At 31.2% G+C, this 14,593-nt stretch overlaps 1 protein-coding gene across 1 annotated transcript; it reads right to left on the bottom strand.

The window, feature by feature from the left end:
* Window positions 1–2,227: 2,227 nt before the first annotated feature.
* Window positions 2,228–11,905, bottom strand: LOC115950000. The gene is made up of 3 exons (XM_031067255.1): window positions 11,882–11,905; window positions 11,203–11,337; window positions 2,228–2,362 (listed from the first exon to the last, which is right to left on the bottom strand). Exons 1-3 carry the CDS (start codon window positions 11,903–11,905, stop codon window positions 2,228–2,230), a joined length of 294 nt encoding a protein of 97 aa, XP_030923115.1.
* Between the last annotated feature and the right edge of the window lie 2,688 nt (window positions 11,906–14,593).

Here is a 14,593-nt window from a genome sequence, read left to right as displayed (position 1 = left end):
TGAACAACATACTTCTTGATACATTAAACCAAACTTAGATCTACCCAATTACAGGTAAAGTGCGTTTTATCAAAGGATTAGCCAATTACATAGAAAATATGACCCTAACATATAGATTTGTTACAATACCAAAAAAAAAAAAAAAATAGTAACATATCTTGTACTAAGTTATGTATCTACATTTATGTAACAACTAATATGTACATACAATAGAACTGATTTATGCTATGCATATACAAAGAGAATTATTTATCCATAATGGTGAATGCATCAAACAAATGCACGTAAGAGGTATCCCATCAGTGGACAAAAACTCATCCATGATTAACGACCGCATAAACTATAGTAGTAAGACCCATTGCAATTCTTTTAATGTATTCTTCACCATGGCTTTGAGATTTTTTTGGTTAGTTTATAGGAACCAATGTTGTTGGCACTTGAGATCTCCGATGGCACATCACTAATAAAATTAATTTGGAAAACCTTAAGAATATGGGGGCACATCACTAAGTTTATTTTTATTTTTTATTTTGGAATTATAATAGAGTGGAAATTGAATGGTTTTCATAATTGCTTGATTGGGGAGAGAGAAAGTCATAAAGTTGAAGAAAGTTTGAATTATTATCAGATTGGGTTTGATGGAATAATAAATGGAAAGTTGAAAAGTTAAGAAACGTTAGTTAAGAGATGGTTTTTTTTTTTTTTTTGGATGTGATTGGGAAAATGTTAATTTGCAAAAGGAAGGAAAAGAAAAAGAAAAAAAGAAAGTTAGTAGGACTGATAACATGGCTGCTGATGTGGCTTAATAGAAATGTAGCAACAGTAAATACTACACTTCAACTTTTAGATATATATATATATATATATATAAATTTTTTAGGGAGATAACACATTGAGGAGTATAACATGTAGGGATGGTACTTGACCCCAAAGGTTAAAACTATAAGTTGGAGCTAAACTATGTCATATTAACAATTCACATGTGCAGATTAATCTTATATTCTTGTTTGGCAATTGTCATTTTCACTATGCTTCCTCACCTTTCATGAAATTTTCTTGTAGTTTTACAAATTCAATACAGTACTTGACCCCAAATTTTCAAAGCAGACTTTTTTCAAATTTACAGGCAATAAAGAAATTATTGCAAGAAGTAAATAAATAGGGAAAAATACAGTATATCACTCGGTACGTATGGGTAATATAATAATTTTGACTTTCACTTTTAAAAAATATTACACTTTACTTTTATGCTTTGGAGTAAAGTATAAACATCAACATTTTCCGTTAATGTTAAGTTCAAAGGTAATGGAAAATGGATAATGTTGATTAGTTGGTCTTTAAAATAAAACTAAAACAATTTTTCTATCTAATCTTTCAGTCCTTATTCACTGTATTGATTTGTGTGTGATTTTTTTTTGTCCTGGATAGTGACTAATTGAGACTTTGGCTTGTATCACAAATATTTAATTATATGAATAATAATAGGAAGGTTAATGTTTTCACATTACTACATTTCACAAAGGGGTAATGTATAACATTGGAATACAAAGTATTGTACCCCAATCGGCACATTTCCATGTTTTCAATATAGACATTCAGTATTGTATCAAAAAAAAAAATTTATATATATATAGACATTCAGTATTTAAAATCCCCCCCCCCCCCCAAATATAACTACCAATTAAATAATTAAAATAAAAAAGAAGTATGAAAAATCAAGAGGGTAAAATGAGGTATCCCTAAGTAGATGGATAAAGTGTATTTCTCCTCAATAAATATTAGGTGTGAAAGCAAGCCTACAGGGAATTCATGCCCTTAATCGGTAAAGAATTGGTTTTTCACACAAACTAAACTTCATAAAATGCAAAATAGTGAATTGAGTTTTTTTTTTTTTTTTGCTGAAAAATTGAGTAATTACTCATTTGTTTTAGTACTTATTAATTCGGAGAATTTCTACATTAGTAGATACAAGAATAAATTGATTTGCATTTTCCATAGTACTAAATACTATAAATATTAGAAAATACTAAAACACTGGTAGTTAATACCGAACAAACACTTATATTTAAGCAATTGGTAAAATTAAATAAAACAAAATACAAACAAGAATTAAATTACGTTAAGTATATTATTCAGAAGTGTCTCTAGAACACAAGGAGAAATTGTAGAAATAAAAATAAAATAAAATAATTAAAACTTCTTGTTCTTGATGAACATGCTCCGCATTTTACTTACCCATAACTCTGTCCTTGATAATTTCGGTGGCATTCTTGGCTGTTCCCCAAACTCCCTCCACTGTGCCCTTTGTTTTCTTTGAGATGTCTTCTGCTGTTGCACTTACTTTTTGGGTCATTTTTGTAACCTAAGATCATGCACAAGTAATTGTTATATTTCATTAAAAAGGGTAATTTATTTTTTAAACATTATAATTTTTGGTATGTTTCATTTTAAACCTTAAACCTTAAACTTTCAAAATGTTTCATTAAAACCACCAAATATCTAAAAAATTTCATAAATAATCCTTATCTCTTTTAGATCATTATTTTTTATACCTTAGAGTTTTGTATGACTTTCATTTTAACCTTAAAGTTTCAAATATAACATTTAAGCCAAATATTGATGTTTAATGGTGTTAATTTTTTTTAAGAAACAAACACACACACAAGGTTTGGATGAAACTATTTTAGAAACTATGAGGTTTGAATAAATCATACTATAAAAGTTAGGGCTAAAATGAAAGTAATTTATCCAAAAAAGTACTAAGTTTGGGTATCACTTTTAAACATTATAACACTAAACCAAAAAAACAAATAAATTAAAAAGAGCATTATTGCACATGTAAAGTGCGTGTAATGAGTCTAGTATTATATAGTCTTTAAATCTTCTTGGTATACTAAACTTTTAGGCAAAAGTGCAAATTATACCCCTAAAGTTTGAGAGTCTTTATATTTTACATTTAAAATTTTTCGAATTTGGATTTTACTTCTTGAAATTATATTCTGTTTGCATCCATAACTCATTCGTTTATATTTTCCGTTAAGTTAGAAGTGTAACAAGTGTTTAGTTTGTCCAATAAAAAAACACTATATGGCATTATTTTATTAGACGAATTAAACACGTGTGGCAAGTTTATGCAGCATTTAACAAAAAATATAGATAGAAAGTCTATTGATACAAACCACTACAAGAAATTTGGGTTTAGACAACGTTTGTAAAACGTCACTAAAAACCCAAAAATGTCACTATAGACACAAATGGTCTACAGGTACTTTTTTTTTTTGGCAACGTTCAAAAACATCGCAATAGAGTGGTCGCTATATGTCTATTGCGGCATTTCGAAAAATATCGCCATATGTGACTCTTTAGAAAACATTGCTAAATAATATAACATTTTCATATATACTGTGGGAAAATACATTTAGCAATGTATCAAAAACATCGCAAAAGCATTTGTCTTCTTGCTTTTTATTGATGTTTTTAAAAACATCACTATAGAATTAATTATTTGTGGCATTTTAAAGGCATTGCTAAAAAGGATTTCCTCTAACTTTTTAGTGACGTTTTTAAAACATCGCAAAAACCTGCTCGTTATTTTTTTTAAAAATATTAAAAATGCTATATAAACCTATTTAAAATTCAACAATAACTAACACAAGCTTTTAATAGATCAAATATACCTATTGATCATCAATATTCCACAATAACACATAAACCATAGATTCAATATATATATATATATATATGTGTGTGTGTGTGTGTGTGTGTGTGTGTGTGTTTAATACCAATACATGTATCATCTTGAATTGAACAAAACACTTGTCTACCTACACACACACACACACAAACACACACACACACACACACACACACGCGCGCGCACACACACACACACACACAATAAATAAAAAATAAAACCACCTAAACTATAACAATTTTAAACAAAGTACAATACTTCCAAAATAAATGTGGTTGTAACAAAACACTTGTCTACCTATACCAAAGAAAAAAAAAACAACCACCCAAACTATGGCAATATTATAAACAAAGTACAATAGTTCCAAAATAATTGTGATTGTTCAAAACAACTATGTAATAGCTCATGGAGTCCTTAAAACATTGCATGTACTGCTATATGCAAGTTTCTTGATGGGATGAAGCCTGGGATCTATAAGGAGTTGGAGATTGATTATCCAAACCAAAACCACCCTAAATACAAATTAAGAGTATCTAATAAGTTCATAAAGAAATCATTTCGAGTAACAAAATAATAGTTGCTATACTTAAAAATTTTAAACACCAAATACATTCTTAAAACATTAAAATTTAATACCCAACTAGCTTCTGAAGAATGATTTTGCTGATTTTGCACTAGTTGCATCAATTGGGTCACTTGCTCCTCCAAGTTTTCATAACAATTCACTTTCTCCGTCAAAAAAGCCACTTGATTCTTCAACTAAGTCATTTCAACATCCCTTTCTTGGCTTCTTACTTGAGCAATTGCAAGAGTGCTCTTAGTAGGATGAAACTTGGGGTTGGGCCAAATCCCACACCCCGAACACGACCATTATGCTCATTACCAAACACTTGAGCATATACATCATTTGGTGCTCATGCAATACTACCAGTAAGGTCGGATGACTGCACAGATTTGAGGACTCACTCAACAATTCTTTGATTTTTTCCTAATATTCAAAATTTGAACACAATAACACATTAGAAATTAACAATTTTAATAGATTCAATATTACACTTAGAAAATCATGATATTACTTACAATGTTGCTTTCTGCTTCGGTGTTAACAGGAGTACCATCTTTACGGAGATGGAGTTTTACATATACATCTGCACACTCTACAGGATGCCCAAGCGTTGTTACCTAAATTATAGTCATTACATTTATTTAATTAGGAATAATGGCTTTATACAAACTAAAGAACAATCTAATAAGTTATTTTCAAGATGATTATTGAGTCGTTACCATTTCTTCTACACACAAAGCAAAGTTTTTCAAACCACCAATATGTACATTTTTTTGCTTGGAATGACTGTTCTTGTTTACCAAAGCAAGATCCTACATTCAAAAAAATCACATATTTAAACAAAGTATTATTTGAATATATTTTTCATGGTAGATATTCAATGTAGAATAAGGATAACCATATGAATGTTCCTGTTTTGATGATGATGTAGAACAATTAAAGCATATCAATATAGAATAACACCCTCGTTTTTGGTAAATTCCAATACTGAACAAGGGCTTCATAATCTTCAAGAATTACATTTGATGATACTTGTGCTCTATTTCTTCCTAGGAAATACTTCTTCTTCAAAGTTGACTTGTGGTTCCTCCAATATTTCGTAATTGTGGACAATGTCCTATTCTTCATTGCCTCCAACCTAGCAGGTTCTTCTGGAAAAATCCATTTTGACTACATGCAATAGCTTAGTTAGCAAAATCCATATCATGCTAAACACTTGTGTAAAACTCAGTACAAGATAGAATAATACACATATAGTCTATAACTTCCTGAATACTTGAACAATATCCCATATTTCTTCCTTAAATTCATCTGGCATTCTTGTCCAATTCTCATATTTAATTGGGCACAAATGGGATTTTCATGCAATTGTACCCAACCAACTTGTGAAGTGCCTCCCTACCTTCTTAAGTGGCTGATTTGAACTAGTTAATGGCAATTCAATCTTGTGATTTTTAGGGAGATTCCAAATGAATGAGTACTTGCTAGCACCGCGAATTACACGTACTGGTAGCGGCACAACTATAATGAGAATAAAACAATAAAAGTCATTATCGTGCAATATGGGACATTTGTCAAATAATATTAACCATAATCACAAACATGATCTTAGAAATATATAAAATACCTGGATTTGGTGCATTTGATGGAATAACTATGGATGATTGGCCAATTTCTTGTTGTGACTCATGATCCACATCTTCATTAGAGGCATATTGTGATGACCTTACCGAAACGTCATGTATAACTAAATCTCTCATTTTCATTTATACCTTTAAGAGCTAAAATAAATAAAGAAGATTTATATCCATTTCTATCTATATCTTCATTTACACAACAAATTCAAAACCACTTAGTTTCATAAACATGCAAATAAGATTACACATAATCTTAAATATAATAAACAAACCATATCAAGTCTATCAATATCCTCATTCACACAAATGGACTAAGTCTTGAATCTCTACAAATTTAAGCAAAAGCCATAGAAGTAGAATTACACACACTTAAATATAATGCACAAAATATTCAAAACCACATAGTTTCATAAACATGCAAATAGGATTACACATAATCTTAAATATACTAAACAAACCATATCAACTCTATCAATATCCTCATTCACATAAATGGACTAAGTCTTGAATCTCTACAAACTTAAGCAAAAGTCATGGAAGTAGAATTACACATACACTTAAATATAGTGCACAACATATTCAAAACCACATAGTTTCATAAACATGCAAATAGGATTACACATAATCTTAAATATACTAAATAAACCATATCAACTCTATCAATATCCTCATTCACACAAATGTTCTAAGTCTTTAACCTCTTAAGAAACAAGTAACAACCATCTAAAAAGGATTACAAATAAACTTGTCCTATAGTACACAACAACTTCATAACCACTTAGTTTCATATACATGCAAATAAGATTACACATAATCTTAAATATAATAAACAAACCATATCAAGTCTATCTATATCCTCATTCACACAAATGGACTAAGTCTTGTATCTCTACAAACTTAAGCAAAAACCATAGAAGTAAAATTACACATACACTTAAATATAATGCACAAAATATTTAAAACCACATAATTTCATAAACATGCAAATAGGATTACACATAATCTTAAATATAATAAACAAATCATATCAAGTCTATCAATATCCTCCTTCACACAAATGGACTAAGTTTTGAATCTCTACAAACTTAAGCAAAAGCCATAGAAGTAGAATTACACATACACTTAAATATAATGCACAAAATATTCAAAACCACATAGTTTCATAAACATGCAAATAGAATTACACATAGTCTTAAATACACTAAACAAACCATATCAACTCTAGCAATATCCTCATTCACACAAATGAACTAAGTCTTTAATCTCTACAAACTTAAGCAAAAACCATGGAAGTAGAATTACACATACACTTAAATATAGTACACAACATATTCAAAACCACATAGTTTCATAAACATGCAAATAGGATTACACATAATCTTAAATATACTAAACAAATCATATCAACTCTATTAATATCCTCATTCACACAAATGGACTAAGTCTTTAACCTCTTAAGATACAAGCAACAACCATCTAAAGAAGATTACAAATAAACTTGTCATATAGTACACAACAACTTCATAACTACTTAGTTTCATAAACATGTAAATAAGATTACACAAGATAACTTTAAAACTCTTCACAAGCAAAGAAAATAGAAATACATATGAAAGATGAATGACATATTAACTCTCATCATCAGTTGACCCATCATTGAGCTCTTCACTATCTTCATTCTCATCATCAATAGACTCATCATTGGACTCATGCACGTCATCAATGAACTCTTCGTCATCAATGAACTCTTCATCATCTATATTGTCATCTTCAACCAATTCACTCTCAACAAATAACGGTATTTCATAAATGGTCCCTTCTACATTTCTATGAGTCCATGCAAGGTTATCATTTACATCATGTGTATTATCAGTGGTTATATCATAAGGAACATTCTCACAAAAGTTATCTACATCATCATTAAATGAAGCACCAGTTCCAATATCAAAAACATCCCTAGCTTTTGTTTTAACAATGACCATCCAATCTTTATGCATTGAATCTTCCACATAAAAGACTTGTGAAGCTTGAGAAGTTAAGACATACGACTCGTCAATCAATCGATCACCCTTATGTATCAATCTTGTAAAATTGACAAGAGAGAAACCAAACTTGTCTGTCTCATATCCCTTTCCACTATCCACATCAACCCATTCACATTTGAATAATACATATCGTAACTTCTTAGAATAGTTCAACTCAATAATGTTAGTTAAGACACCATAGTAAGTAACGCTAGCTTCAGTGGCAACACTAACTCCATTATTTTGAGTTTTCCAATTTGCCTCAGAATCTTTGGTGCGAAACTTCAATCTATTTAGAACATAACTCTTGAACCGTTTAACTTCATTATCTGGATATCGAGCAAGCCATATCCCTTTTTCAGGAAGTTTCTCCCTCTCATCAACATCCATTGACAACACCTAATATAAACGATGTGTTCTATTAAAAGTATAATCTCAAGAAAATTATAGCAAAAAATATTTTTATATGTCATACACTTACATGGTACTTAAACTAGTGACAAAATCTCTCCATGTGTTGCTTTTCAATAACATCATTAGCTACATTTGGGTGAAGTTCCTTTTAATAAACGCCGCTATTTCTCTGTGCATACTTTTAAATAGCACTTTAAATTGATCCCACACAAATATTTTAAATATATATTTTAACATCTACCAAAATTCTTTTCTCTTCATTCAAAAATAACAATAAAGGCTTAGTTCTAAAATTTTAGGGTCAGCTATGGATTTTTAACAAGTTAGTTAGGGTCCGTCAATAGTAACTAGGCTATGCCCTAACGAGTATATATGTGTATTGAAAATATTCATAATAAAGTGACTAAATTTTATGCTAATAGTAAACTTACCACTACTCTCCTCATTTTCTTGGGTTTCAAACAGGCTATGAACATAATGTATGACACTAAGCACTAACACAAGTGGAGTTAACTCTTTTTACTTGATAAGCAATTTATTAGAGGGATGAAAGGAGTAAAGCCATAAAGAAGCTCCATTATCTAAACTAGTCGCTAACCCGTGCGATGCACGGGAAATGTATTGAGTACAATATATAATTTAATCTTTGTTTATTTTACTACAACACCAAAATTGAATTTGTAAAATAAAATCATATAGCTAAAACATTTGTTAACAGCTATACGTTTCAGACATTTATTAAACTATATTATTATTATTATTATTATTATTATTATTATTATTATCAACTTAACAGTATTTTAATATATGATACCAACATGCTTCAAGAAAATGTCCAACACTGAAAACAATTTCGAAAACAAACTCAACTAAACAGTTTGATGAATAAATATATTACAATCTATAATATAAGCCAAGAAATAAACTTTGAAACCAATATGAACAAAATCCACGTCAAACAAAACCATTTCGATCATTAAGAATATGACTCACTAAAGTCATGAAAAACACAGGATTCATTACCAAAAAAAAAAAAGCATCTTTAGTCTTTATAGATTTTGCCTAAGTACCCAGATACGATGACACATACTCACACAAAAAGAGACATAAACACGGACAATTAAAGAAAAAATATAGGAAAAAAAAGTTAGGAATAGAAATATAAGATAAAGATGGGTTACCCTCAAAAAGAATAATCCATGGATATTCATTGAAATCTTCTAGATAATTTCTGATAATAGAAAAAATAAAACCCAAAAGTTATGATGTTAAAACTTCCAAAAGGCCAAAAAAAAAAAATTTTAAAAAATCAGAAGATTCAAAGCTTCAAAAGTATTGAAATAAAACAATATATATATATATATATATATATATATAAAATTACGCAATAGAGAAATACAATAGAAAGAAGGGAATCCATGATTATAGCTTTTCCACTTATGTATTGGACTCCTCTCCTTCTTCGGTCAATGCATCAAGGTTAGGGTTATTTGATTTGTTCAATATAAATTTGAAGATTTAATTAAAAGATTCAGGCCCAGCAATTAAATAAACAAAACAACAATTGACAAACTTATAAGAAAAAGCAACAAATCTATAATTTTTATTGAACAAATCAAATAACCCTAACCTTGAAGCGTTGACCGAAGAAGGAGAGGAGTCCAATACATAAGTGGAATATGTGAATTATGAAGCATGAGCCGCCCTAAAAAAAAATCTTGAAGAAAAATAAGTTTTAAGGAGAAAATTGTGTTGCAGCAAAAATAAGTTTTTGGGGCTTAGGTTTTTTACGCAAGCAATTCTTAAATAGGAGAGAGTAGAGGTGATGGGAGAGTGTCCTTATTTGGCTAGAAGTCTAATTTGCATTGGAAAAGGAAAACAATGATGAGGTGGAAAATTTAATTTAATTTAAATATTGTGCTGACGTGGAAAATTGTGGGAGTTTCAAAAGTTTTGGTTTTATATATATATATATATATATATAGATAAATATTCTACTTTTATAATTATTTTGAAAAATAAAAATAAATATTAATGGGATATACCAATTTTTTTTAGTACAACATTTGGCTACAAACTTGGTTATTGCTTAAAGTTATAACTCTCACTAAAAAAATTAATATGACCACATATTTTAAAAGTCTAACCGTTGGATTGTATGTTCTATATGTTTTTAACACACGAGCCAAATTTTGTGTCAATTGGATGTTATTTCTATTCGATCCATAGACTTAGTTTTTAGGTATAATTTTAAATTATAAAAACTTAAAATTTAAATATTCAATTGATGACATAACTATTAATTTTTTTTCTTTTAAAAATATTGTAAGCATGAAAAATATAAGAAGAAAACTTAATCTAGTGATGGATTTATCAAAATTCACATTCAACAAAAATATATTATTGTAACCATAGGTTGTAACCAAGTTTATAACTAAACTTTATACATTTTTCTTTACATCTCATATTGACCTTAGATCAGCTAGCAGTCAGCATCTCATGGATATATTTATTTCTTTCTCAGTTACGTCCAAAATTGCTAACTTTAAAAGAAAGAAAGGAAAAAAAAAAAACAAATCAAAACTCTCACAAAAATTTTCTAGTATTTGGATCCAACAAAAATTACTAACTTTAAAAGCGTAACTAGTGCACTGAGCACTAGTTATGCTTTTAAATTTATTTAATAATATGATTTTTTTTTCTTTGAAAAAAATAATTCTATAGTTTTTTTGAGGGACAAATAATTCTATATTTGAGTAAACAAATAATTCTATAGTTGAGTAAAGGATTTGAGCCGTAAATGTGGTCATTGAAAATAAAAAGAGTGCCCTACTTATATTAAATAAAGTGCCTGGTTCTGGTTCTTACGCTTTCGGCAGTAGAGCGGGCCGTGTCCGTCACGAATTCCCAGGTCTTCCTCACTTCTTTTGCTCCTTCAGTCACTGCCTCTGCTGCTTCTTTCGTCTTTTCGCTTGCATTGACAGACTCTTCATCCTTCTTGGACTACCATATATAAGTAAAGTTTGTCAGTTGTTATTCAGTAATCTTGACCCAGATCAAGAGCAGTACACATATATATAACCCCAAGGCTGACGTTAGTCCTCTTAATTTATGATTCATCCAATAAATAAAAAAAATAAAAAAAGCACAAGCGTATGGCAGTCATATTGATTTTTTATTTTTATTTTTTTTGTAACACATCAACAATTCATAAAGAATGAATCCCAAAAAAGGAAAACAAAAATGTATCCCTCAAAAGATTTGAACTCTTTCTTTTTTTTAGAAACAAAGATTTGAACTTAACTCGTCTACACCTCTAGTTAACGGGGTTCATTTTATATTATTACAAAGATTTTGAATCTATTCAATTACTGCTACAGTGCATGGAAGAATCTTGAAACTTTTCAAATTATAACTTCGGTTTTTTATATTTCTCATGAATCATGATGCACTTTTTGTTATTTGGTTTGTTATTTTTATTTTAAAGTAGCTTTAAGGGAAGGGAGAGCAATTAAATTTTACAAATGAAGGTTGTACATAGTATCACATCATTTGAAATTTGAAATGACATGGTATTATCCATACAAAGTTTAAAAAATAATAATAATAATAATAATTGCAGTGAAGTAGATATTATTCATTTTAATTGAAATAGAGAGGTAAAAGGCAGTCCTAATTTATTGTGTTATCCATGGAGAAAGTTTATGATTCAATCTATATCCCCCTCATGAAAAGTAAACTGGGAAAGGCAAATTATGCATTTTATTTGTCATTTTAACATGCAAAATAAAACAATTCATTACATGCTAAACTGAAAGTTCAAATACGTGTATAAACACCCTTGAACGTTTAGACCCCCAAATTACAACTTAACCAATTCAAGCATTATGTCAAACAACTAGTGTGTGGAAACTTAACATAAACTATAATATGGAATTGGTAAAACTATCTAAGCCCAAATAAAATCACATCCACAGCAAATAATAAAAGGCAAAGATAAAAAGGAAGGAATATGCAAACACAAAGACAACACGCGATGTGTTATCGAAGAGAAAACCGAAGCTCTCGGCGTAAAACCTCTCCGCCGCCCTCCAAGCGGTAAACAATCCACTAGAAAATATAGTTGGGATACATGGGCAGCAATAAACCCTCCAAGCCTAATCTACCCAGTGCACCTAAGCCCTCCAACCTTCTTGCTCCAACGAGGTTGTGCCGAACCTTTTTCTTTTCTAGCTTCCCAGATTCCGCTACTAGACCGTAGCATCAACCAATGAAGATTGGTTCCTTCCTAACTGCTTCCTAGAAATCCAAACAGCTCTCTCACAGTAATGAAAATGGTGAGAACAAGGTTTGGTAAAATACCTCTCAAGGATTTGACAATGGAGAGGAAGAAAGTTGAGGAATTTGAAGAGACTCTAACGTATAGATTGTTGGTGAATCAATCTTGTTTTTCTTTAGGATTTCTCTCTCAAAATTCTCTATGGAAGCTCTCTTACATTTGTGGGTAAAAGGGGTATTTATACTGGAGTAGGAGAGGAATGTGAAACATCAGGATTTACAAAACAGGGGTGGCTCGCGGCTTGACCTCGCGGCTTGACCTCGCGGCTTGACTAAGTCGCGAGATCCAGTCTCGAGATAACCGTATGGCCAGTTGTCCTGTTTTGTCTTGCAGTGCTCCAGCTAGCATGACTGTTCACCTTCTGGCATGCTTGGCACGTGTGCTGCGTTTGATGGCTTGCAGCCGCGAGTCTCTATTTTCTTGCACACTCTTGAGCAAACTTCACTCTATCTCACTCACTACCCTTACAATAATCCCACCTAAATACAGGGTTACTAAATGCTGAATTACAAGCAAATTTGGCACGGAATAAAGCCAATTAGATGGTTGAATAAATTCAACCTTACATAAACAAAATGATAGACATATGTTTGCACAGTGCCAAAACTATAATCCAACACACAGAAACTTACTAGTGCCTTCAAAAAAAGAAAATATGTGTAAAGTTGTGATTTACAAATATGTTTTTTTTTTACTTTTATTGCGTGCCAAATTTGATTGTAAGTTTATTCAATCTTTTGTACCTTGTATTTATTGTGGGATTTGATTGTAAGGGTTGTGTGATAGAGAGAGAGAGAGAGTGTGTGAAGACTCAAGCAATTGAAACTAGAAGATTTCTCACGGGTAGCTCGCGACTAAGCATCCCACGAAGTGAAGCATGTGCCTTGCACATAACTGGAATGCGAAGAGTCAGTACAAATGTAGACAGCTGTGTTTCGCGAGTAGCTCACGGGTAAGGCCTTCCCACAAGACACCCACGAAACATTCTGTTCTGCCAGATTGTACTATTTAATACACACTTTCTGTACCCACACTATTTATACCTTTATTACCCACAAATGTTAAGGAGTGCATCTGAGAGAAAACCCTAGCCAAACACCTTGAGAGTTAAAGATTTTTATACCCATATATCTCTACACAAAAGCTTGTGGATTTCCTCAATTCCTACCTCTCCATTTCCATACCATTGAGAGGTTGATAGTCCAAATACTTACCACACCCTTTCAGAATGTCAAGTGAGGTTTTGGTGCTGTTAGGAAGTATTAGAAGAAGCCAAGGATGGCAGATGCAACATGGAGCTTGTTGTGGGATCCGGAGAGCTAGACAAGACACGATTTCAAGAAGCCTTGTTAGAGTAGGAGATTGGAGGACTTAGGTACAGTGGGTAAATTAGACTTGGAGGGTCTCTTGCTAACCCATGTATCCCAACTGATTGTCTAGTAGATCGATTACCGCTTGAAAGGTTGCGGAGAGGTTTTTCGCCGAGTTCTTCGATTTCCTCTTCGATAACACATCGGCGTGTTATCTATGTTTGCATTCTTCTTCCCTACTCTTTTACATTTCATTTTACTGCTGTGTTTATATGAATATGTGTTAGAGTAGCTTGTTTGTTTATCCGCTCGCATTTATACTATTTCGCACTTAGAATTAAGTTAGTGTAAAATCTATCAAGCCGTAACTTTGATTTGGGGGTCTAAACAGCTCTTGTGTTTTTAACACATTTTCGAGCTTTCAATTGGTATTAGAACGGGTATACTCGCTATGGTTTAAATACCTGAGTGTGTTCCTTGACCCTTTGTGATGGACCGGTCACAATCTCTTAATGCCCCACCATTCTTTGATGGAGGAAACTATGCTTTTTGGAAGGTTCAAATGAGGGCTTTCTTGTGTGCTATAGATGAGTCTGTATGGGACTCTGTT

Source organism: Quercus lobata, chromosome 6, assembly GCF_001633185.2.
Source record: "Quercus lobata isolate SW786 chromosome 6, ValleyOak3.0 Primary Assembly, whole genome shotgun sequence".
Taxonomy (NCBI): domain Eukaryota; kingdom Viridiplantae; phylum Streptophyta; class Magnoliopsida; order Fagales; family Fagaceae; genus Quercus; species Quercus lobata.
The sequence above is the reverse complement of the archived record's forward strand: the minus strand, read 5'-3'. Positions and strand labels throughout refer to the sequence as shown.